Raw genomic sequence first — 22,124 nt, forward strand, 5'->3', positions numbered from 1 at the left:
GCCCTGACTGAGAGTTAATATTCATCCAGAACAGTGAGATGACATACTGGCTTGCCAGGAGGCCCTCTTTCTCCTGGATTTCCTGGTACGCCCTAAGAGAAGAGAAACAGGACACATTAATGGTGCTAAGCACATCACCCGGAGCCGCTCGGCCCATGCCCCCCAACCTCTGTCCACCAAGTGTAACTGGGTGGAAAAAAAATCACCCAACGGTGAAGACTGGTACCAATAAAAACACGTGGTTTCCAGTCTCAGCTGAACACTCAAGTCTTCCCAGGAAGAATTCCACTGCGGCAAACATTTAGAATAAGCCACCCCTCCTGAAACTCTGACCCAAAATGCAAAACTGAGAATGACGCATGCACACAGAGCATGTACTGTATATATATACGTACACACCCATCTTAAATTTCCACCATCCTTCTCCAAACACAGGTGGGAGGACCAGCTTTGAAAGGAGGGCTGGTTATAAGAATGTCACATTGAAAGTGGGGCGGGGAAATGAGAATAGTTGGACAGGTTCTAGAGGGTAACTTTCTCCTCTACAGGGGAATCAAGGAAGGGAAGGGGAGGGTGATTTATTGTCCCTGCTTATAGTGAGCTGAATCTACGGATGGAGCCATGCATGTCTGAGAGTAAGTACTACTGCTTCATGGCGCCAGACAGCTGAGCCTCATGGGAACTCATCGCCGCCATCCATCCACTGGGTCAGAGTATGCAGTGAGCAACATCCATGCACGTGGCATGCTGCCAGACATCAGGGACCTCGAGATGCATAAAAGACATGGTCCCTATCTTCTTGGAGCTCAGCTCTATCTAGGCAGAAGCCAGGCATGGAGATAAGAGATGATTATCATTATCACCATGTGGGAAGGGATGCAATTCTCAATGAGCATCAGGTTAAGTCTGTGGGATTCTCGTGAAGGGAGAAAGCCATTGCAGGGATGGGTCAAGAACAAGTCTGTGAAGAGCAAGTCCAGGGCACGGGATCTGAGCTGAAAGGACCCGCTAGGGATGTAAGGAAATTGACCAAAAAAGTGGGAGTCATTGTCTGGGACACCTGGGAGCTAACAAGATTCTGAAAACGCAATACAAAATCATAGCTCACAAGCAAGAGAAGAGCAAAAATCAAAATAAGATCCTGGGGAGGGGGAGAGGGATGAATGGAGGAGAACTGCTCCTCTGGGGGTTTCTGGGTCAAGGGAGGCTGGGAGATGGTGGAGGTGGGCTTCCAGGGGAGTCTAGAAGAACCTCAGCTGAGCAGATACCATTGCTCTGTACTTACATCCTGGCCGGCGGGTCCCTGGGGGCCAGGGAATCCAGGTAAGCCTCGGGATCCCTGAGAAAAAGAAGGCAAGACACTTGCCAACAGTTTAAGCTAAACTAGACACCCCCCCCCCCCTTGGCAACAGTCGGTTCTCGTTGTACAAATGGCCCGTTACTATGAGGAATCTGATATAATAATGTGTGTGCCAAGATTCTCTGCTCAGCGCTTACTCATTTCCCCATGCTCATGGAGGTGGGCATGTTACACACACACAAAGAACGTTCTGGAACACCTTCACTCTGAGCCCTTCGGCCCAGGCCCCGGGTGTGGGCTCCTTCCTTGAGTGGAAGGGTCAGCTCCTATGGTGAGCACGTCGTGGTTCACCCCTCCACATCTGGTGGGTGGCTGGCTGGCTTAGCACAGTACCCGGTACTTAGAGAACATTTACTACTTTTTATTAGAAAATCACTCCCATTCTGTTGAAAGTTTCTGGACAGTATCAGGAATTCTCACACATAGCTTTCACTGTGGCTCCCCCTTCCTGTAGGAATCTTCCTGAAGTAGATGTGCAGGGGGAATCAGCACTTTGTGATGGCAGGGGCTGGAACGGGGCCAACCCAGCCTCTCTGAGACCTCCCAGATGTCCCCTCCACAACCACCCCTCCAGAGGAGCCCCATCCGCATATCCTCCACCTTAGTGCTACGCTACAGTAACTCACTCTCCGTGAACTGTTCTGGGCCTCTGGTTTCTCATCTATAAAAAATGGGTATGCAAACCCATTTTCTTGGTTCAGAAATTACTTGAGTGCACAGAATTTTACATATAAAATATGTCATCATAGGTGTTACTCTTGCACGGGGGTGAGTTTATAGAAATTCACATTTTCCTGGTGAACACATACACTATGCTTATCATCAACGGTGGCTACTCCTAAGAACAAATGTTTGCTGAGCTCTCTGTTGCTTCCCAGCATTTAGCCCATCAGACGTCCACAACGGCCCAGGGGTCTTGCCAGGCCCACTGTACAGATTAAAGAGAGATCCCTCCCTTGATCAGGACAATGAGGCTTGGGGTAGTGAAGCCAGGATTCAAAATTAGTTCTGCTGGTAATTAGATTAAAGTCATCAAACCACGCTGTCCTTCTGTGACACAGAGATGCCAAAGAGCAAAGCCCGTCTCAGTCTGCCCAACTATAGAATGGGCATACTGGATTAGATGACCGCCCCTGCCCTTCCTACTCTATCATTCCAGGGGCCGAAGGTTATATCCTAGAGAGTCTGCACTGTTTAATGTTAGGGATTTGCAGAAACCACTTGAGTTTGGCCCCTCCACTTTAAAACTGCTTTTATTAGAACAGAATTTCTCCCTTAAGCCCAACCCTTCATTTATTCATACTGTACCGGGGGCCCTTTGTCTCCTGGTGGTCCAGAAGGGCCCTGAGAAACAAACAAACAAGACATTAAATAAGTCAAGTCAGAATGAAAATTTTCTTTAAACATGCTGTCGTGTTTATTTCTAAGGCAGGTCTTTAACTGTCTTTGAAGGAGTAGCTAACTCCCCCAACCTTCCAGCCACAGTCACCCCTACTCACCCCACCCAGGAACTCCGCACCTGGAGGTCTTCCTGGAGCTTTCTCCATCTGCCCCTGAACAGGTACCACCCTATCCTGGCACCCACTTGGTTCCTGACGCCTGAGCTCCTCTCTAGTTTGTAGCTCTGGTGCAGGGTGGGACCGAGCAGCCCAGCATCCTTAGGTGGTGCCTCCCTCCTGCTTGGGACAGGCTGGGGGCCCACTCAGGGCCAGACTCCCCGGCATGGCCTGCTTTGCTGATAATGCAATGGTGCCCCCCAACTCCTAAAAGGGGGGGGTCTTTCTCTCTCTCTCTCTCTCTCTCTCTCTCTCACACACACACACACACATACACACACACACACACGGGTCTGTCCTCTAAGCCCTCAGCTTAGAATGTGGCTTCTAGATATTGCATCTAAGATGTGGCCGTGGACTAAGGCATTAGTGTATATAGTTTCAGGCCCTGCCATGAGCAGAATGCTCCCTTGCCCCGAGTCTTCCCTATGCTGCATTTCTGCATGGACGATTCTGCCGCACTTCTACCTGGACACATCCCCACAACTATCCTGTCAGTACACTTCTAAGAAATATCAAAGTGTTGGGCGCCTGGGTACCTCAGTCGGTGAAGCATCTGCTTTCAGCTCAGGTCATGATCTCTGGGTCCTGGGATCGAGCCCCGCACCATCGGGCTCCCTGCTCAGGGGGGTGCTTCTTCCTCTCCCTCTGCCCCTCTCCACCCCCTCCTTGCTTGTGCTCTCTGCTCTCTCTAATGTTCTCTCTCTCAAATAAATAAAAAATCTTTAAAAAGAAAAAGAAATATCAAAGTGTTGAGGAGGAGGGATTGTATAATGGCATTCCTAAATCTGAAGCCTAAACAAGTTTTCAACAACCACAACCCTCTTTTCCAAGATTATGCTCTCTGATATATTTGCTCAAGAGCCACTTTACTCCAACGCACAGATATTGGCCTTTGACACCATTTTCCACTAGAAGGAAATACAGCTCCTTGGAGAAATGACTTCCAGATCTGGACAAGAAAGGTACACAAATCTAGGGCACCCTGTCATTCCAAAGAGCAAGGACACTATCAAAGACGGCTAGGCTTGTGTCAAAGGTACTCAGGGTCAACTGGGATAAGCTCCTACCAGCTTCAAGGAAGACAATCTGCACATCAAAGGGAAGAATAACTGCACTGTACGGGAAACACGTCAAATGTGTTTGAATGCAGGAGTTCAAAATTATTGATGAAAAACAAAAACCGAATTAATCATCTTTGTGAGATGCAAAGGAATCGAGTCATTATTTGAAAATAATTGAAGGGAAAGACTAGATGTGCAGGGGGGAATCAGCACTTTCATTCATATCCTGCCTTCCATATGAATTGTACCACTGGGTATGTCGATTGTAATTGAGGGACCTTTCCTCCATCTACAAGTATTCTAGCAGATACATAAAAAAGAACTGGTAGAACAAGAAAGGCATCAATTTGCAACCCTTGATGTGCTAATTGATCTAAGCATTGGACATCAAAGAGTGTGAACATCACAAGAGAGACCACCAGACACCATATGCCTCCTAAAGGAAGAACACAGTCCCTGTGAAGTCTTGCCAAAAACATCAAGCCAGAATCTGATCAAGGCTCTAGGCCCAATTACGGATGTATAGGAAACTCAGGGACAGAGCAATGTGTTAAACTATTAAATTAGCAAATTCCAGACTTGGGAAGCTCTAGGAGACCAAAATTAAATCTTGCTCCATCAATAAATAAATTGCAAAAGGAAAGAAAAAATAATGCAAGAAAAATCCAGATTACAGGGGCACCGGGGTGGCTCAGTCTTTTAAGTGTCTGACTCTTGATTTTAGTTCAGGGCTTGGTCTGAGGGCTGTGAGATCAAGCCCCATGTTGGGTCTGCACTGGGCGTTGAGCCGGGATAAGATTCTCCCTCTCAATTCCTCTGCCCCTCCCCCCCACTAAAAACAAATCAGCCAATTACTATCTCTATTTGGTTCTTGATTCAAACGAGAACTGCGTAGGCATGGCATTTATGGAATAAATAGAAACCTGACCACTGACTGGATATTTGATGATGTTATGGAATTACTTAGGGGGGTGTAATAATGAAACTGTGGTCACATTTAAAAAGGCCTTATCTTTTAGAACTATACAGAAATTATTTACAGATAAAATGGTATCTGTCTGGGATTTGCTTCAAAATAGTGAAGGGCAGTAGAGGATGAACAGGGAGCAGCGGCCTCGGACAGGGATCCTGGTCACTGGCGCTATGTGTGCCTGCATGGGGTTCACCTGGCTCTTCTTCCAAAATATTCTTTTGGTCTATTGAAATTTTCCTTGATAAATGTGAGTACATATATAATGTGTGTGTGCACGCTCGTGTGTACATGCTATATACAAACATGCACCACAACACTTCTGTCACTTGCTGAAAAGTGCAAATAGTGGAAACTCACAAAACAGAAAGCCCCAAGGGGTTCTGGATATGCTAGACACTCCCCTCTCTCTCCGCCACGCTGCTATGCTGACATTCCTCTTTCCTTCCTTTCAAGGTTGGTCATCTTTCACTCCTCCCCCGACTGACATACCTAACACCAAGGTGCATTTTCTGCTCCATAATCTTTTATCTGAGTGCTAATACGTACCAGGCTCTGTGCTGGGCTTGGGGGAAGATGCAGGTGGTCCTGGAGCCTGCCTACACTCGGTGCTCCAGTAAGGACAACCACCCCTTTGATAATGGGGACTCAATGGGTCTGGGTTGAGAGATGCCAGAGGTGCTGGCATTGCCTGAGTTTGGGGAGGCTTTACCCAGAGGGTGTCGGGTGAGAGTAACTGGAGGAAGAGGCTGGGAGGCTTCACAGTCAGAGAAGGGAAGAACAGGTTCCTTTCCCTGACACGGGAATGCCTGCTGTCTGCAGCCAGGGTTTCCAAGGGCAGCTGGCGTCTGTCTGGGTGAGAAGGGCTGGCAGGGCCCCTCAGGGGAAGCCTCCATGTTACTGATGAGCTCAGATCCAGGCTCTGGGTTGGTGTGGGGAAGCTACTGGAGAAGGCCAGGCAGGGAGACCAGGGTGGAAATCCAGGAGGGACGTAGGAGGGAGGCCGAGAGAGGCCAGAACCAGAGCCTGGCCCATTGGAAGTCCTCAGTAGGCACAGGACTTAATATTAGCAACAGAGATTAAAAGGAGAGCTTCCAATCAGAAGTAACACTGGAAACTTCTTTCAAAACATTTTTTCATCAACAGAAAAATCCCAAGACTTTAATCTAAACATCAGGAGTGGAGTACTCAGCTCCTGGTCATCCGCAGAGCCCTGGGGTCTGAGGGGTAACGTGCTATCCAAACCCTCCCCACCTCCTTCGTCTGCTGCCCGTGGGGCCTCACTCTGCGCAGAGAACAGGATGGGAGTGCGTGTCAGTGAGCCAAGCCCTGCACATTCCCGGAGCTTCAGCTTGGCACTAACTACTGAGAAGTGCCTGGTGTCCCCAAGCAGGGCCAGAGAAGTGGCCACAGGGCCACACATACTCCTTTCAAGGGAAACTGGCCAGCCTACTTCTTGGGAAGGCCTGAGCTGCGTGGCTCTCTGGTTCTTATAACCAAAGGAACTGAACCAAACAGCAGATAAGACATATGCACAAAACCCAATTGCTACTGTACAAGCTGAAACTAACGTGCCATTGTGTGTCAAGGATACTTCGATAAAGAAACTGAGAACATTGTTGCTAGACTCAGGAGCCAAGATGCAGGCAGCCAACACTATCTCCAGAAAAGACTCCTGAGCATGACCTCATCACTATCGTTGCCCTGCCCGGAGCGCGTCAGAATGCGGGGGCGCCCAACCTTAACTCTGCCACGTCCCAAGTGTCACTTCGGGCAATGGTGTGCCCTCTGTCTCATTTGTAACATGACAAGGGGAAGGGACCCACCTGGTGTGGCCGCCCTGCTCTCTGCTGCCCCCTGCAGGCCGACCGGCGTGCCGGCTGGGATTCTTTACCTTTCAGCAGCTTTCATCTCTAGTCTAATTATTTCCTTGAGGATGGGGAGTTCAAAACACACCTCTGTGAGGACCCTGACACATTATATTGCACATAATCAGCTCCACGCTCCCTTCTTCCATCAGGCTGTCAGGCTAACAGCGAGCCAGTCCTGTTCCCATGTGCGCCTCTGCCTAAGCCAAGGGAGGCATGAGGACGAGAGACTCCAGACAGGGGAAGGAAAGGCGAGGGAGGATTTTGATGGCATCGAAGGGTCCAAGGCAGGATATCAGGTGTTGTTACCAGTATTATCGTGTTGTAACCTCCCAACACCCCCGTTGCTGCTGCAGAAATGGCTGGTACTCGACCCATGAAGAAGCTCACAGAACCGGAAGACCCAAGTCCCGGGGAGCCCGGCTGCAAGTGGGAATCCCGCCCTGGCTGGCCTCGAACTCCTGGCTTCAGTGAGGTTCAGCGGCAATTTGATCTGCCCTCAGGCCTAGGCTGGATCATTTTTTAAGCGTTTAACACCTTGCTAAAGGAAGATCAGAGACAACCCGGAGGTTAAAGGGATTTTTTTGTTAATGTCTTGAAGCGAGAGGCCAACATTAGCAGCCACTGCTCCCCCATCCACGCCCCTGTCCAGTGAGGGTGCCCAGCTTGGCAGGAAAAGCCAGGGCTCCCTTCCAGGGGTCAGCACTGCTCCTGATGCCAAAGGCCTTGGAGCATCATGCCCTGAGAGGGAAGACGTGAAGAGGAACTTCTAAGCTTCCATCCTTAATGGAAATGAATAACCCTGCTCATCCTGCTGAAGCCACAGGCGAGAACTGGCTTGGGAGGATGTGGGAAGTGATGTGTGTCCTGGCCCTGGCCCTGGACTAGCTATGTGGCATTGGCCATGTCACTCTGCCTTGTGAAGCTCAGACTGTTTCCCGGGAAAACTGTTGTAGCAGACACCATCAGCATCCCTCTCCAAGTGCCCTGAACACACAGCAGCCGCAGCCTGGCAGCAGCCTGGGCTTTCTGGAGCCACAGGAGGACCCTTGGCCCAAGGGCGGGGCAGGCTGGGAGCTCCTGGGGATCAGCTCCCCCCCCCCCCAGGGAGCAGCCTTCACCCACCGGCCAATAGGCGTGGGCACATAAACACCCCCGCCTTGCCCCCCTGTCAGAGGACAGCTCCGCCATGCACCTCGCATCTCCTGGGCGGTCCATGGAGGGGAGCCCTAGTCGTCCACTGTGGAAGCCTGCTCATGAACACACCCTCCCTTGCTTCCCTTCCTTTCCCCACAACACAGCCCTGTAAGTGGTGATTTTGGGAGCATTTCCCAAATAAACTCCTGGTCCTTGGATCCTGTTCTCAGGAGAGGCTTCTGCAGAATCCAGCCTTCAGCTGGTGGTAAGGCGACTTCCATGGAACTCCAGGAAGTGGTGGGTGTGCATGCTTCTACACGCGGCCAGACACACACCACCCATGGCCCGGTTCCCCTGAAGGGGCAGCGGCATCCCCAGCAGACCCTCACCCATGGCTTCACCCCTACTTCCCCTCCTCTGACTCTCAGGGCACCCCTGCATCCTCTGTGCAGAATCCCAGGCCATCAGGAGCCTAGGCAAGGGGCCAAAGACAAGATTTGTGAAAATTTCGTAAGGTTCTGTCTGTCACAGAAGCTTGTAATAAATTGAAGTGGAGAAAAGACAATATACAGTTGATTCACAGCCCCTTGGTTGCAGCCAGCCAATTACTTTTCAGGTGCAATCACTTAGGCACAAACATATTTCATGGCTCATTTTAGGCAGCTCTGAAGGGGGAGGTGGGGCGGACAGCGTCCACCTCTGCCCACTGACTTTCTGACTCAGGGCTTGACATGGTGAGTCCTTAGGTAACAGACCAGGACCTACAGAGACCTGCTGAGTGACAGAGGGGCCTGCATGCAGCTTATGCTTCCCTTGCAGAAAGTCTTCTAGTCTAGAGGGTCATTCCTGCAGGATGCAGGATCTTCACTCGAGCAGATCAGGCCCCACGAGGAGGAGGATTTCAGCAATAACAGTCTGAACTACTATGTTTCTTCACTGCAATCTTTGGCCAGAGTGTTCCTTCCAGCTACCAAAAGACTGGAAAAAAAATAAATAAATAACCAAAGACAAAGTTGATCTAATGACGTAGGGGGGTTTGTGCTACCTGAGAATTCTTTTAAGAAAAACAAATTAACAGTACACATTCCCAATGGGATTCTAGACACCTACTCCATCCACGGTTTCCGGGGACATTTGGGAAGGCAGGCGTCCCACTGCTATGGGTGTGATAGAAGGGAGGCGGTCATTTCTGGTGGGGAGCAAATGAAGCAAGATAGGGGTGGGGGGACAGGGCAGAGGTGCCCTGGAGAATTTCAGGGACAGAGTGAGGAGCCCAAGACGAGCATTGGGATGTCAGAGGACCACAGAGGGAAGGAAAGGGGGTTTCTGTTTGACAAGTGATATTGTGGGGGAAGAAACTGCATTTTCTTTCAAAGTATTTGAGAGACAAAGGGTGGTGTTCCTTGAATTATTTTTGACTATGGTCTGCATTTCTTGAATGCAAAACCAAGCAACGACTGGGGTCATATGCTGCTCTGGTTTATGTTGGGGTCACACTGAATAGGGGCAGAGCTGGATTGCACGTCTGGGTTAAGCAATGCTAACAGCAACAACAACACATGGGTGGATATTGTGAGGCTTAGTAATAGCATTTGAAAAGGACTGGGTATTTGAGCTTCTTTTAAATAATAGTAAGACTGTGCTATAGACTGAATGTTTGTCTCCCGCAGATTCTTATATTGAAAACAAACCCCCCTTGTGACGGTATTTGGAAGTGGGGGCTTCCAAAGGTTACTAGGTAATGAGAGCAGAACCCTCATGACTAGAATTAGTGTCTTCACAAAAGAGACCCTCAAGGGACACCTGGGTGGTTCAGTCAGTTAATCGACTGACTCTTGATTTCAGCTCAGGTCATAATCTTAGGGTCATGGGATCGAGCCCTGCATCTGGCTCAGGGCTGGGTGTGGAGCCTATTTAGGATAATAATTAGGATTCTCTCTCTCCCTCTGCCCCTCCCCCCACTCTCTCTCTCTCTTAAAAAAAAAGAAAGAAAAAGTCAGTGCAATTTTAAGGTGCATTACTAACATACTGTGTCTCTTTAGCAAAGGAAGGACCAAATCAGAAGATAAGTCACCAGGATTGAAAACTAGCCTTAATTTCTGAAGGCTGTAATTCAGTAAAAGGGAACAGGAAGTGTCCTCTTCGGGAAGAATCAGACGCAATGGGTGGAAGACACAGAAGACCATATTCCTATTCTCGGTGAGAAAAATTTCCAATAAATGTCAATTCTCCTATGGAAATAACTGTCTAAATTTCAAACCCAGATATACTGGCTTTGAAATAAGTGTGTCTCCTATTTCTAGAGATATTCAGGTGGAGTCTGGTTGAAAAATAACAGCTCTCCTCAGCTTGGGCTGGGGTCCAGACATCCCTGGTCCTTGCAATCTCTTATAACCTCTAAAGTCACCACCTCTAAGAAGTCTGCAGACTCATGTCGATCAGACTAATGTGACTTGTTCATCGCCCTACCAATGGGAGGACCACTTCACGGATTTCATTTTGGAGACTGTATTAAAACCTTCCTTGATTCTGTTTATGTCCTCACCTGTATCCTAACTGGAGGCAGAGGGGTGATGAACTCATTTGGCCTGAAATACACAAAAGCATGCTATCTCTCCCACATCACACCCCTTCCCCGGACAATTCGGTTTCACTGGCTATACCTCAGATTTGCAAGTTTGGCCAGTGAGTCATTTTTTGCTTTTTTAATTTTAATGAGTTTTGTTCTTTCCTCTTCCAGTCAGACAAGCCTTGGTCTCCCCAAAAGCCTTATCCCCATAGGAAATACACCAAGTTTTAAAACAAAGCCAGTGGACAGGTCTACACCCCCTGACTGACTCGAGGACTGGTGAGCCACTCCGAGGTTGGCTGGAAAGGGTGACTCCTTGCAGGCAGGCCCAGGGAGCCAGCAGGGAGTGGCTGTGTGGCTCAGAGATGGGGGAGGAAGTTCTGGAAGAATAAAGACTCACAGGAGGGCCATCCACCCCGATGCCTGGGTCACCACGGTTGCCAGGAGAGCCAGGGATCCCAGGTGCACCTCGGTCCCCCTAGAGAGAGGAAACACAGATTAAGAGGTCAGTTCTGGGCAGGAGAGAGCCAGTGCACAAAAGGAATTATGCCCCTCCCGCCATCCCGACTGCACGATCCATCAACGCCTCTTCTGCCACGTGAACTCCGCATGTCCCTCCACGGCCCCCCAGGCAGCCCATCACCCCCCCAGTCCACCCCACACGCGCACAGCCACCAATGGTCATCATGCACCTTTCAAAGCTTACCATGCCCCAGCCTTGACCATGGCTCCAAATGTGGTTATAACAAGATGGTACCTCCAATGTGACCACAGTTCCAAATTTTACTGTGCTTTCTCCAGACCTCATCACGCCCCCATCCTGACCACACCCCAGATCTGACTGCGTACCTGCATTTCAAATCAGGTCCCAAATCACCAATAATTTACCAATAATTTGCCAAGTACCTATATTTCCCCGGCCCCTTCTCCAGGGTTTGGGAAAGGCAAGAATGACTGAGCTGTAACCTTTGAGCACAGGGGTGCATGGACTGTGGGTCTCAGGTCTGTCTTCAACACCTATTCATGGTTGACTCAAGAAAGTGACAAGTTCTCTGAGCTTTAGTTTCTTCATTTACAAAGGGTAGGTAACCACAGCGGCGGCCACATCAGCTGTGCTCATGAAACAAGGTTCTGCGCGCCGAATGCCACCCTGACACAGAGTCTGGCCCGGTTCTACATGCCAGTTAGCCCTTGTGGCAGTGGCCGTTCTCCTGCACCTGTCATTCTGGACTTCGATGGGAAGAGTAAAAGGGAAGAATGTTTGCCATTTCCTGTAGAAGGAAGCTGAGACTGAATCATACCCTTTTATCCACAATTTCAAAATCCTCAGCCTCTGAAAACAAGGGCTTATCCTAATTCGCCTGGATCTGATGCGGGCTACGTACAACCTTCAGTGATCCCACTGTCTATGGATGCTTACACATTCCTGCTGCATCAATATTAGAGTTTGATTAGGAATGCTGGCCCACAGACCACAGTCAATGTTACACCTATGGTTTGCCAACTGCTACCTTTCCAATTCCAAAATAAAACCGGCCCAGAACACACATAGCCCAGAACACACATCGGTGCTGTGAGAGAGACTGTGCACCTGTATGAGGTCAGCTGAACTCAGCCAAGCCTCACATGAACCGGTGGCTGATCTCGTTCAAGCTATTTAATATCCCTGGAATGAGTTAACTCCTCTGACAAATGAAAAGAGCTTTAGAAGGTTGGTGCGAAGAGCCAGTGAGATAACGCACAGCAATCTGATCTCAGGTGGAACTTGACATTGCTAGGCAACACGTTGCTTATTAAGGCTTATGTTTCTAAGCATGAAAAAAATCTCATTAATAATCAGCTTACTCTCTAACCATCATTTCAATCAGAAAACTTTACATTTGGGCCTTTAAGAAAAGTAACATTTCTAAGATGATTCGTTTTCCTGCAGTAGGACTCTGGCCTGGGTGAGTACCTAAGTCACGTATTCGTTCCACCAACCCTTGCTGTTTATTTCTAGCAGTGATATGGGCTCCTGGACCAAAAGATGCCCATTTCCAACACTCCGTGCTGAGTTCTGAAGAGAAATCGCATTCATGAGATGCGGGAGGGAGGGGGCTTGTGCAGGTCTCACAAAAGAGATCAACCAGACCCCAAACCTCTCTCTGGTAACACCGTTGCTGGGCCTTATGCTTCCAGGCCCACCGCAGCCATGCTTCCTGAGAGCCGGGGCACCCCTCAGCCTCTGTAACAAGGTCCCTCCTGAAATTCTCCTTTAAGCCCCAGCTGGTACATTATGTTTCTTTAGGAAAATGTGCTATGGCTCATTCTGCGAAGTACAAGATGCTTGGGGCTGCTAGGAAATCTAATTTGTATGCAGGGGGAAGGAGGGGAAGGCAGGAAGTCCAGAAATAAGGCAAATACGGGGAAAAAGTGTAACAAACAGAGGACAAACCTGTTTCTCCTCATGCCGGTTGCAAGCACACTGAGGCAGTAAGAGGCACCCGTGGGAAGATTTCAAACAGGCAGTCAGGGGACTCTAGGTCCAGTGTTAGGACAATGTCCACCTGGTCCTGTAACCCTGGGCAAGTCCCATAACCTCTCTGTACCTTGGACCCTCATCAGTGAGAATGAAAGAGAACATTCGACTGAACTCCCATGTATCCTGTGAAGATTCATTTCAAAAGGAAGACACTATTTAGCATGGAGCATTACAAGTATATTATTACCACTTTATCAGTGGAATTAGAAGACAGAAAATAAACCAACCACACATGAATGCCAGACTAATCCACAGCCTTTTGCCTCTTTAAAATATTTAATGTAGATTTTCTTACCACTTTCTGTTTTAGCTTGGCTCCCCTCTTCCTCCCAAGGCTGCCTCACATACCAGCAAACCCTAGCCACTGCCAGCTAAACCACGCCAACTGTCCATGTTCTAACCTCCCAAACACTGACCCATCAAATAAGACCAGCCCAATTGTTCTACTTCCATAAACCCACCTCTGCCCTTACTCCTCTCTGTCCTCCTCCACATACTTGTGTAGACCTTCATTAATCTTAACACCTTGTTCCCCCATTGTGTCTTTCTGACCCTCTGACTTCTGTGTAAGTATCTTAAAAGTAGAAACTATCCATTCATTCATTTATCCAGTAATTGAGCAAGTGTTTGTCAAGTACCTAGAATGAGTAAGACCCTGCGTTGGGTACAATATCGATACAATTTTTTTTAAAGATTTGTTTTAGAGAGAGAGAGAGAGAGAGAAAGAGCATGCGCAAGCCAGCAAGGGGGAGGGGCACAGGGAGAGGGAGGGAGAATGTCAAGCAGACAGACTCCCTGTTGAGCGTGGAGCCCCATGCGGGGCTCGATCTCACAACCCTGAGATCATGACCTGAGTGGAAATCAAGAGTCAGCTGCCTAACCTACTGAGCCACCCAGGTGCCCCAATATCATTATACTTTTGCATCCATAGTGCCCAGCTTAGGACCCAGCATTGGTGACAACTTTTAATTGCCATTTCCTGAGTGCCAGAATGAGTGAATCCATCATTGTCCACATTTTGTCAGGTACTAAATTCTGCCTTTGAGGGGAAATCAACTTTTTACAGAGGAGGAAGCAGGACAGAGCCAGGAGGGAGCACTCAGCCCAGCCTGGAATCTGGAGTCTCTTCTTTTCTGCAAGGTAGCCATGCCTGGCTCCTTTCCCTTGTTTATGGCCCATTGTGATGCTAACATTTTCCCAAAGCAACAAAACTTCACAGCTTAATGGGCTGAGACTTTTAGCAAATAGCCCCCAAGAAAAGAGAAAAAGACCTTAATGCTCTGTCAGCAAAAGGAAAAAGGCTCAAGATTAAGAAAAAAAGGCGGGGGGGGGGGGCACGTGAACTAGAATCTGAGATACTGACTCTAGAAAATATTTTGGCTGTAAGACATTCTGGGCCAGTCCAACAGTGTCCAGGGAAGAAATGTGAGTACGTGTTGGTCGTGGAAGGAGAATGACATCATTTCTTTCCACAGGAGCCCTTCGGGAGTTAAATATGCTTTACTCATTTAAACAGAAAAGGACAGACAGTCTCAGACTAAACCACTTGCTTCAAGTCATCTATTCTGTAGGTCGCTGAGCTGGGATCCCACCAGTTCTGTATGAAGGCAAAGCCTGTTCATTTTGCTGGAAACAAGTGCCACACAAGAAAAGGAAAAGTGTCTTTAAGGACCTTCCTGCAGTTATGAGTAATTAGAAAGTGAGGCTCCCCTCCTACCCCAGGGGATTCCCTTCAGCACCATGGACAGCACTTGGGGGGCATGGCATTCAGCAGGCTCTCTGGCTTCTCTACATCCCTCCCTCCTTCCACCCTAAGAGCAGCCCATTCTTCAACTAAAGACCTCCCAGCATTCAAACTTACCTTCCCAATGCCAATTAACTATGGAAATCTTTATCTCTAAACCACATTCTAACTTACAAATGTATACAGTATCAACACTGGAATGGGTCATCCCTTCCCATGCCTCGCATTTTAAATAAGAGTAAACATTTGGCCAAAAGGACAGCATGACTAACCATCCCTGGGTCCCCTGAAGTTGACACTAGTTGGTCAGTTGGACCCCAGGTCAAGGCTCTCTGCACTCCTGTCTTTAATATTCCTTCAGGGGTGGATAAGGGCTCTCTAGATCCCCATCTCCTTGCTGCAACCCTAAAGCTGACTCCATAGGGTGATCTCATAATAAGGACCACGAATATTTATTAAGCATGGACCTAGGACACCATGAGTTAGGCAACTATTTTTATTTGTGTTATATCACTGATTTTTCCCCAAACTCTGCCTGGGAGTTGAATTTATTGAACTCATAAATAGTTATCACAGGGAAAGGGCATCTTAAGGCATTTCTGGTGCCCTTGCCTTCCTCTCTTCTAAGAGGCTGGAGGCTCCCTGTTGGGGAGGAAAGCGAGAGAAAAGGAACACTGCCAATGACACACAGGGGTCACAGCATCACAGGGGGCCTCAGAGACCAGCCTCGGGCTGGTGATGGAGCCACAAAGCCCTCCAGAGTCTGGATCCAGCCTCCTGTTCCTCTCCACACATGCCCATTGCTCCGGGCATATGGGACTATTTTATATGCCCCCAAATTCAGGAGAAGTTGTTTCTAAAGGTTTTTTTTTTCTTCAGAAAATAGGAAGTTGCCATACATTTGCTCACTCTGAGATCACTCTGAGAACACCCCCATTTCTTTTGACTTTGACCGTGAACAACAAAATCACTACCAGGGATTCACAGGAGCGATCATGACCTCAATCAGTGCAAGCTTAGGAGGCTTACAGAGGCTATCTGCCTGAATAGGGGGAAAACCAGGAAGCAAAGAAGTTTAATGTAGAAGCAGCAAGCATTCCTGAGGCCTCAAACTTCTATCCTGGATCTTATTGTCAATGAGCCTTTTACATACAATTGTAAAAAGCAACACCCTCTGTGGCTATGTTGTTGAGATCCCGAAGATACAGCTCTAGCATAAAAAGGAAAACCTCTCCTACTATTAAGTGGACAGGGATCTGGCGTTTGGGATAAAGCTCCCCGGAATAGCAGCATCTATGGTTTTCAGAAGCACTGTATCCTAACTAACACAGCTGGGAGGGATGGGGATGCACCGCAGAAGAGTTTGGCTGACTCAGAAAGTGGCTCTGGGGCTGGCAGGCAATGAGACTGAAACCACACAAGAAGAATTTTTAAAAACTGTTTTCATAAATACACGCAAGTGGGCAAAAAGTAATATAATGATACAACATTTTAATGTGATTTTAAATATACATGTTAAATTAAAGCAAAAATATATATAAACATTCCAATGTCCATCAGCAATGGACTGACCCACATTCTTAAGTTCAAGCAACTGAGATGGTTAAATCATGTTTCATTGGATGTGGGTGTGCTCACAGTATGTGCTTGTCTCTGAACACATTCCACGTCCAGCCTCGGTGTCTCCTCCTGTGTTAGTACCCCTGCAGAGAACCCCTTCCTCACCTCTTCCCCTTCCAAATGCTGCATGCACTTTAAAATCAGGATAAAAATCGCCTCCTCCAAGAAGTCTTCCACAGTCAAACCAGGCTGGGCTGGGGAGCCTCCTCCTAGCTTACTCATGCCTTAAGCTTCTCTCTACCCTAGCACTTGTCTGCTTCTGTCGACTCCTTTATCTGTTTTCCCCTCTGGTCCCTGAGCTGTTGGAGGGCTGGGAACATGTCCCATACATCAGTGTTGTCCCATAGCCCACCTCAAGGTCTGACACGTGGCAGCCTAGTAGATGGGCAGCAAATGCAATCATAAATGCATTCACTGGTGATCGGAGCATAAATGAGTCCATGAGTGAACGACTCCATGTAAAGGTAACTTCAGGGAAGAGTCCCCGGTCACTCAGGAAAGCTCTCCTAAGAACAGTCCCTGCTGGGGGCGCCTGGGTGGCTCAGTCAGCTAAGGCCTGCCTTCGGCTCAGGTCATGACCCCGGAGTCCTAGGATAGAGCCCCGCATCGGGCTCCCTGCGCAGTGGGGAGTCTGCTTCTCCCTCTCCCACTCCCCCCCTGCTTATGCTCTCTCTCAAGCGAATTTTTTTTTTAATCTTAAAAAAAAAAAAAAAACAAAACAGTCCCTCTTGGGCCAAGTCAGCTTTTCTGAGTTATGGTTGCAAGTGAATTGAGGGTGAGATGACAGGTATTTACCAAAGCTTCCCCCTTTCACCCCTGGGCACAGAGCTAGCCCACAAACTCAGTTTCCCCTGCTGGCAGTGTTGAGAGGTTGGGGGAAATGAATTGCTACCTCCAGGTCTGGCCCACAGTCTGTCCACTGTCTTTCCCTCATTTTCCATTGCACACCAAGGATTGGTAGCAGACTCGGGTCCTAGATGGTGGGACAGTCACTGGACTGAGGTGGCTGTGTGGGTCTGAGCTCTCCACCCACCACGACTCCCAGTAGGCTTACTGGGAATGACACATAAAAGTTTAGTGTGTTAAACATCTGAAATTTGGGGATCATGTTACCACGATTGACTAAAAACACAAAATTGCTTAGATCTATTGCTCTGCCAGGTAAAGACGAGTGTCTTCTGCAACTGCATTTACCAGCAAGCATTTATGAGGTGCCAACTCTATGGCAATGACTTCAGGATCACCAGGATCACCGTTCAGAGCCCTCGAGTCTCTAGTTAAGCCGAATGTGATAAACTGCAGAACGGGGAAGTGGACTGGAGTGGCCAGAGATGGTTTACAATGAAACTGGGCCTGTTCCTTATTTCAGGCCAACCCATGACATCACGATTTGCTTGGATACACACTCACCTTGATTCCTAGAGGTCCAGGTAATCCAGGTGGCCCACGAAGCCCCTGGGGAAATGAAGGATACAAGGACAACGATGAGACCACGGATGTGCATTTACCCATCCACCACAAGCCAAGCTGTGTACGTCCTATGCTGTGGGCCCGAGGAAGACAAGGATCTCACCGTGGCCTGTTGTTTACAGAAGAAAGCACAGTTTTTGAGCTACAAGTCTCCTATGTGTGAGTTCTGCCTCGGCCGCCTACTGCCTCCATGTGACCCTGAGCAAACCCCTGTATCTCTTAGCTTTCTTTCCCACTTACGGTCTTCTACCACAGGCTCCCGCAAACGTGGGAGGGCCAGGCTTCAAAGGAGAGCTCATGGATTCCAGAGCCTGGTCCCTTCCTCATTTCCCACGATATCAAGACCTGGGGGAGCCAATGAGAAGAGTCTTCAACTTCAGGCTGAAGGGCTTTGCTTGATGTAGACGCATGGCCAGATTTTAAAAAATCACAATTCTACATTTGGTTGTATTGGCTGAAAGCCAGGGTGAAGGAAGAAGAGATGGTCCAGTCCCTTGTGGGTTCGCAGCCAAGCTCTGTGACTTTGGCAAGTGATTCACCTCCCCAAACCTCATATTCCCCCTCAGTAATATGGGGTTGATAATACTGCCCTGTTCTGAATGCTTGTTTCCCTCCCAGATTCGTAAGTTAAATCCTAAGGCCCAAGTGAAGGTATTAGGAGATGGGGCCCTTGTGAATGGGATTCCTGTCCTTATAAGAGAGACTCCAGAGAGACCACTCACCCCTGCATCCTGTGAGGACACAGTGAGAGGTGGGCATTCTGTAACCCAGAACAGGGCCTTCACCTGACCTTGACCATGCAGACGCCCTGACCTTGACCATGCAGACGCCCTGACCTTGGACGCCCAGCCTCCACAACTGTGAGAACTAAGTTTCTGTTGTTTAGAGCCACTAATCTATGGTATTTTGTTATAGGTGCCTGAATGGACTAAAAAAAAAGTACTCACTTCTCAGGGTAGTTGTGAGATTAAATGTATGGTGTTTAGTGCCTGATACCGTAGTTAACATAATAAACGCTCACCCAGTGCCACATCCTATGGATTTATGCATATTCTCTCACTTAATGCTTGGGAGGTCAGCCAGTTTCTCTCTCTCTCTTTTTTTTGTTTCCTTTCCTTTTCTTTTCTATTTCTAGCCTGGTCGAATGAACACGGAAACCTCTGGACCTGACACTTACCGGCTCTCCGTCCTTTCCCTGTCCAGGTGCTCCAGGTGCTCCAGGGAGCCCGGGAGCCCCAGGATCACCCCTGGGACCAGCTGGTCCTGGATTCCCTTCTTCACCTGCCGCTCCCTGGAAAGAAAAGGGGACAGTTTCCAGGATCAGTGACATGCAGAAGGTAAGCTTCTCAATGGTGAGCCTGAAGGGGTCGGGAGGCTTCCCGGTGATGCTCTGACTGTTCTACACAATGTGTGTAAGTTGGCCTGGGTCCCCCCAAATATGTATGCTGAAGTCCTAATCCCCCACACCTCAGCTGAGAAACAGGATCTTCGCAGATGCAATCCGTTGTTAGGTTGAAGTGGTCCCTAATCCAATATGACTAGTGTCCTTGTAAGAAGGGGAAATTTGGACACAGGCAGGCACAGAGGGAAGAGAGTGTGAAGACACAGCGGGGAGGCAGTCATCAATAAGCCAACGAGAGGGTTCTGGAAGAGATGCTTCCCTCATGGCCCTCAGGAGGAACCAGCCCTGATGACACCTTGATTTAGGACTTCCAGATATGGTGAGAAACGTCAGGCAATGCATTTCTGTTGTTTAAGCCACCTAGTGAGTGATATTTGTCACAGCAGACTTGGCAAGCTGATACAAGGCAGAACGTGGGAATGGGCAGGATAGTAGTGCTTTTATGGTCCAGTCGCCTACCCTGTGCAAAAAGCATCAGGTGCATCTCTTGTGGGAGGTCCTCCCATTTCTGCTTGAATTCCTCCAAGAGCAGAGAGCTCATCACCTTGCTAGGCCTTATTCCTTTATCAGGCAGCCCTGTTACACACTGTTTCTTTCCATTCAGCCAAGACTGCCCTTTCTGGAATCTTCCAGACATGTGACACTCAACCTTGGAGTTCCGTGGACAGAATCTAACCCCTCTTTACAGGGTAGGCCTCCAGCAATAGGAACACAGCTCAGGGCTCCAGAGTGGGGGGATGAGAGAAACACCAGAGACAGAGAGCTTCCAGGACCTGAGGAGGGAGGGAGCTACTCTTCACAAATGCTCACCATTTGGACCACAAAGTCTAGAGCTCCATGTGGCAGCCCTGGCTGTGGAGCTTGGGTGAAACCACATGAGCCACAGGGGCTCCTCTTCCTGGGCAGGGCTCCCTGGGGACTGAGCTACAGCGTGAATGCCTATAGACATTCCTTGCTGGAGAGAGGGTGCGATAAAGAGCAAGGGCTGGGAAAGCAAGGGCCCCTCTCGGCAAGCCTAGGGCAGGATCGGCTTCCCCGAGCCTCAGGCCAGCCACTGGACATCCGGAGAGAGAGAAAGAGACTGCCCTAGCAGCTGGGCTTCTGACCACTTTGCAGAGCATCCTGGGGTTCCCCTCCCAACGCAGCCCTGGCTCTGGGCCCTTACCCAGGCTCTTGCACAGCCAAGGAGGGGTGTCTGGCTCCCTCTAGTGGTGGATATGCTAAGAGCTCACTGATTTCCTCCTCTTGGCTCTCAACCGGACCTCAAAACCTCCAGCATCTTGGTCACCCGCTTCTAAGGTCATCAGTGCCCTACTTACTGTGTGTCCAGAATAGAGCGCAATCTTCAGACGTGGTATAATCAAGGCAAAGCAGATGGGCCAGGGTTATTTTTTCCCCTGGCTTCATCTGGGTGCTCTACTTTTATTACTGTAATCTACGATGGCATTATCTTCTTTCAAAACAAAAATTAGCACTTGTACCACATAAGGGTTATTATTGGGCTTATCATCAACAACACTCCAAAAAACCTCAGGATATGTCCTATAGGTTGGCTGATCATTTTCCTCCACGCTAAACCATTTTTATCTGAGACATGTATTTTAAAATCCAGCCTCCCTGCCAAAATGCAAATGTACCATCTATTCTTGTTAAATTCTGCCAAAATAGAAAGGACAAAATGATCTCTCCTTTAAAAGGTTCTGGCTAAAGTGGACTTGAAGGTATTCCTAGCAGGACATTGAGGGACCTGCACTTAAAGGGGCCCCGGTGGACCGTCTGCCAGGTGGAGGATGTCTGGGGACGGGACACTGCTCGCGGAGGGAGATGGGGCAGCAGATCTCCTCCCCGGCCCTCTGCTGAGCCCTCTGATGGGTCAGTTCTGCACTTCATCTTTACAACCTGCCACTGACATGTCATTGTCCTCACGTTACAGACGTCAGGTGTCTCCACACCAGCACACTGGCATTTGGGGGGATTGTGGTGGGGGGTTGCTGTCCTGTGAGTGTGAGATTCTTGGCAGAACGCCAGGTTCTACCCACTGGAAGCCAATAGCAGGCCCTCAGCAATAAACCCCAGAGACACTTTCACTTTCTGAAATGCAGGTGAAACAGGACTGGGGACCTCTTCCCCTACCTCTGGGGCGTTGGTGTTCTGTGGAGATACCATGTCTCTCTTCCCTCTAATAAATGAAACTCTTCCTCAAACTTGGGAAGGCTTCAGGGTGCACACAGAGGTGTGGGATGGATATGCTGATGCACCAAATCGGGACAAAGTGGGGCTTGGAATCAAGCTCCGCTATGCGAGGTGGGGCGAGTCACCTCCTTTCCCAGAGCCTCCTCGAGCCCCCACCTGTTCCCTAGGGATCCATCTGACTCAGGTCTGCTGGGAGCCTCCCAGAGGTGGCTGCACGGCCTTCTCTCTCCTCTACCTAGAAAGCCCCTTTGGATCCCGGCGCCTGAACCCAGGCCCGAGCGGCTGGGCCTCCGCCTCCACGGCTTCTCAAGAACCCGAGTACAGATGCCGCATGCTGAGAGCAGCCACGTCTTACCTTCTCTCCACGCTCCCCGTCTTTCCCAGGGGGCCCTCTGATGCCAGGGGAGCCCTGAAAAAATGCAGGTTATGCACATAATAAGTTCAAGATGGCCTGTGGCCCCCAGAGAAAGGTGATCCTACACCCTCATAGCCAACCGTCTGTCCCCATGGGCGCCCCATCCCTGACTTAATTCCCCAGGGGGGCCCTCTCCTCCCCGCCTGCCCACACGGCCCCTCCCTGTCTGCTCACATGCCCCTGTGCCAAGCCTGCCCTGCCTGGCGGTCTGCCCAGCCCCAGGCAGTGGCTCTCA

General features: G+C 49.2%; 1 protein-coding gene across 1 annotated transcript in view; it reads right to left on the reverse strand.

Annotated features, from left to right (window-relative positions):
- Positions 1-22,124, reverse strand: part of COL22A1 (collagen type XXII alpha 1 chain) — a 247,120-nt gene that overhangs the window by 65,375 nt on the left and 159,621 nt on the right. The window contains exons 37-43 of the mRNA XM_032416080.1: positions 21,830-21,883; positions 19,057-19,170; positions 17,820-17,864; positions 10,925-11,002; positions 2,669-2,704; positions 1,286-1,339; positions 48-92 (exon numbers count right to left, since the gene is read on the reverse strand). Of these exons, the coding sequence (XP_032271971.1) occupies positions 48-92; positions 1,286-1,339; positions 2,669-2,704; positions 10,925-11,002; positions 17,820-17,864; positions 19,057-19,170; positions 21,830-21,883 (426 nt within the window). The remainder of the gene's footprint in view (positions 1-47; positions 93-1,285; positions 1,340-2,668; positions 2,705-10,924; positions 11,003-17,819; positions 17,865-19,056; positions 19,171-21,829; positions 21,884-22,124) is intronic.

This window comes from Phoca vitulina, unplaced genomic scaffold, assembly GCF_004348235.1.
Source record: "Phoca vitulina isolate PV1807 unplaced genomic scaffold, GSC_HSeal_1.0 scaffold18, whole genome shotgun sequence".
Lineage (NCBI taxonomy): Eukaryota > Metazoa > Chordata > Mammalia > Carnivora > Phocidae > Phoca > Phoca vitulina.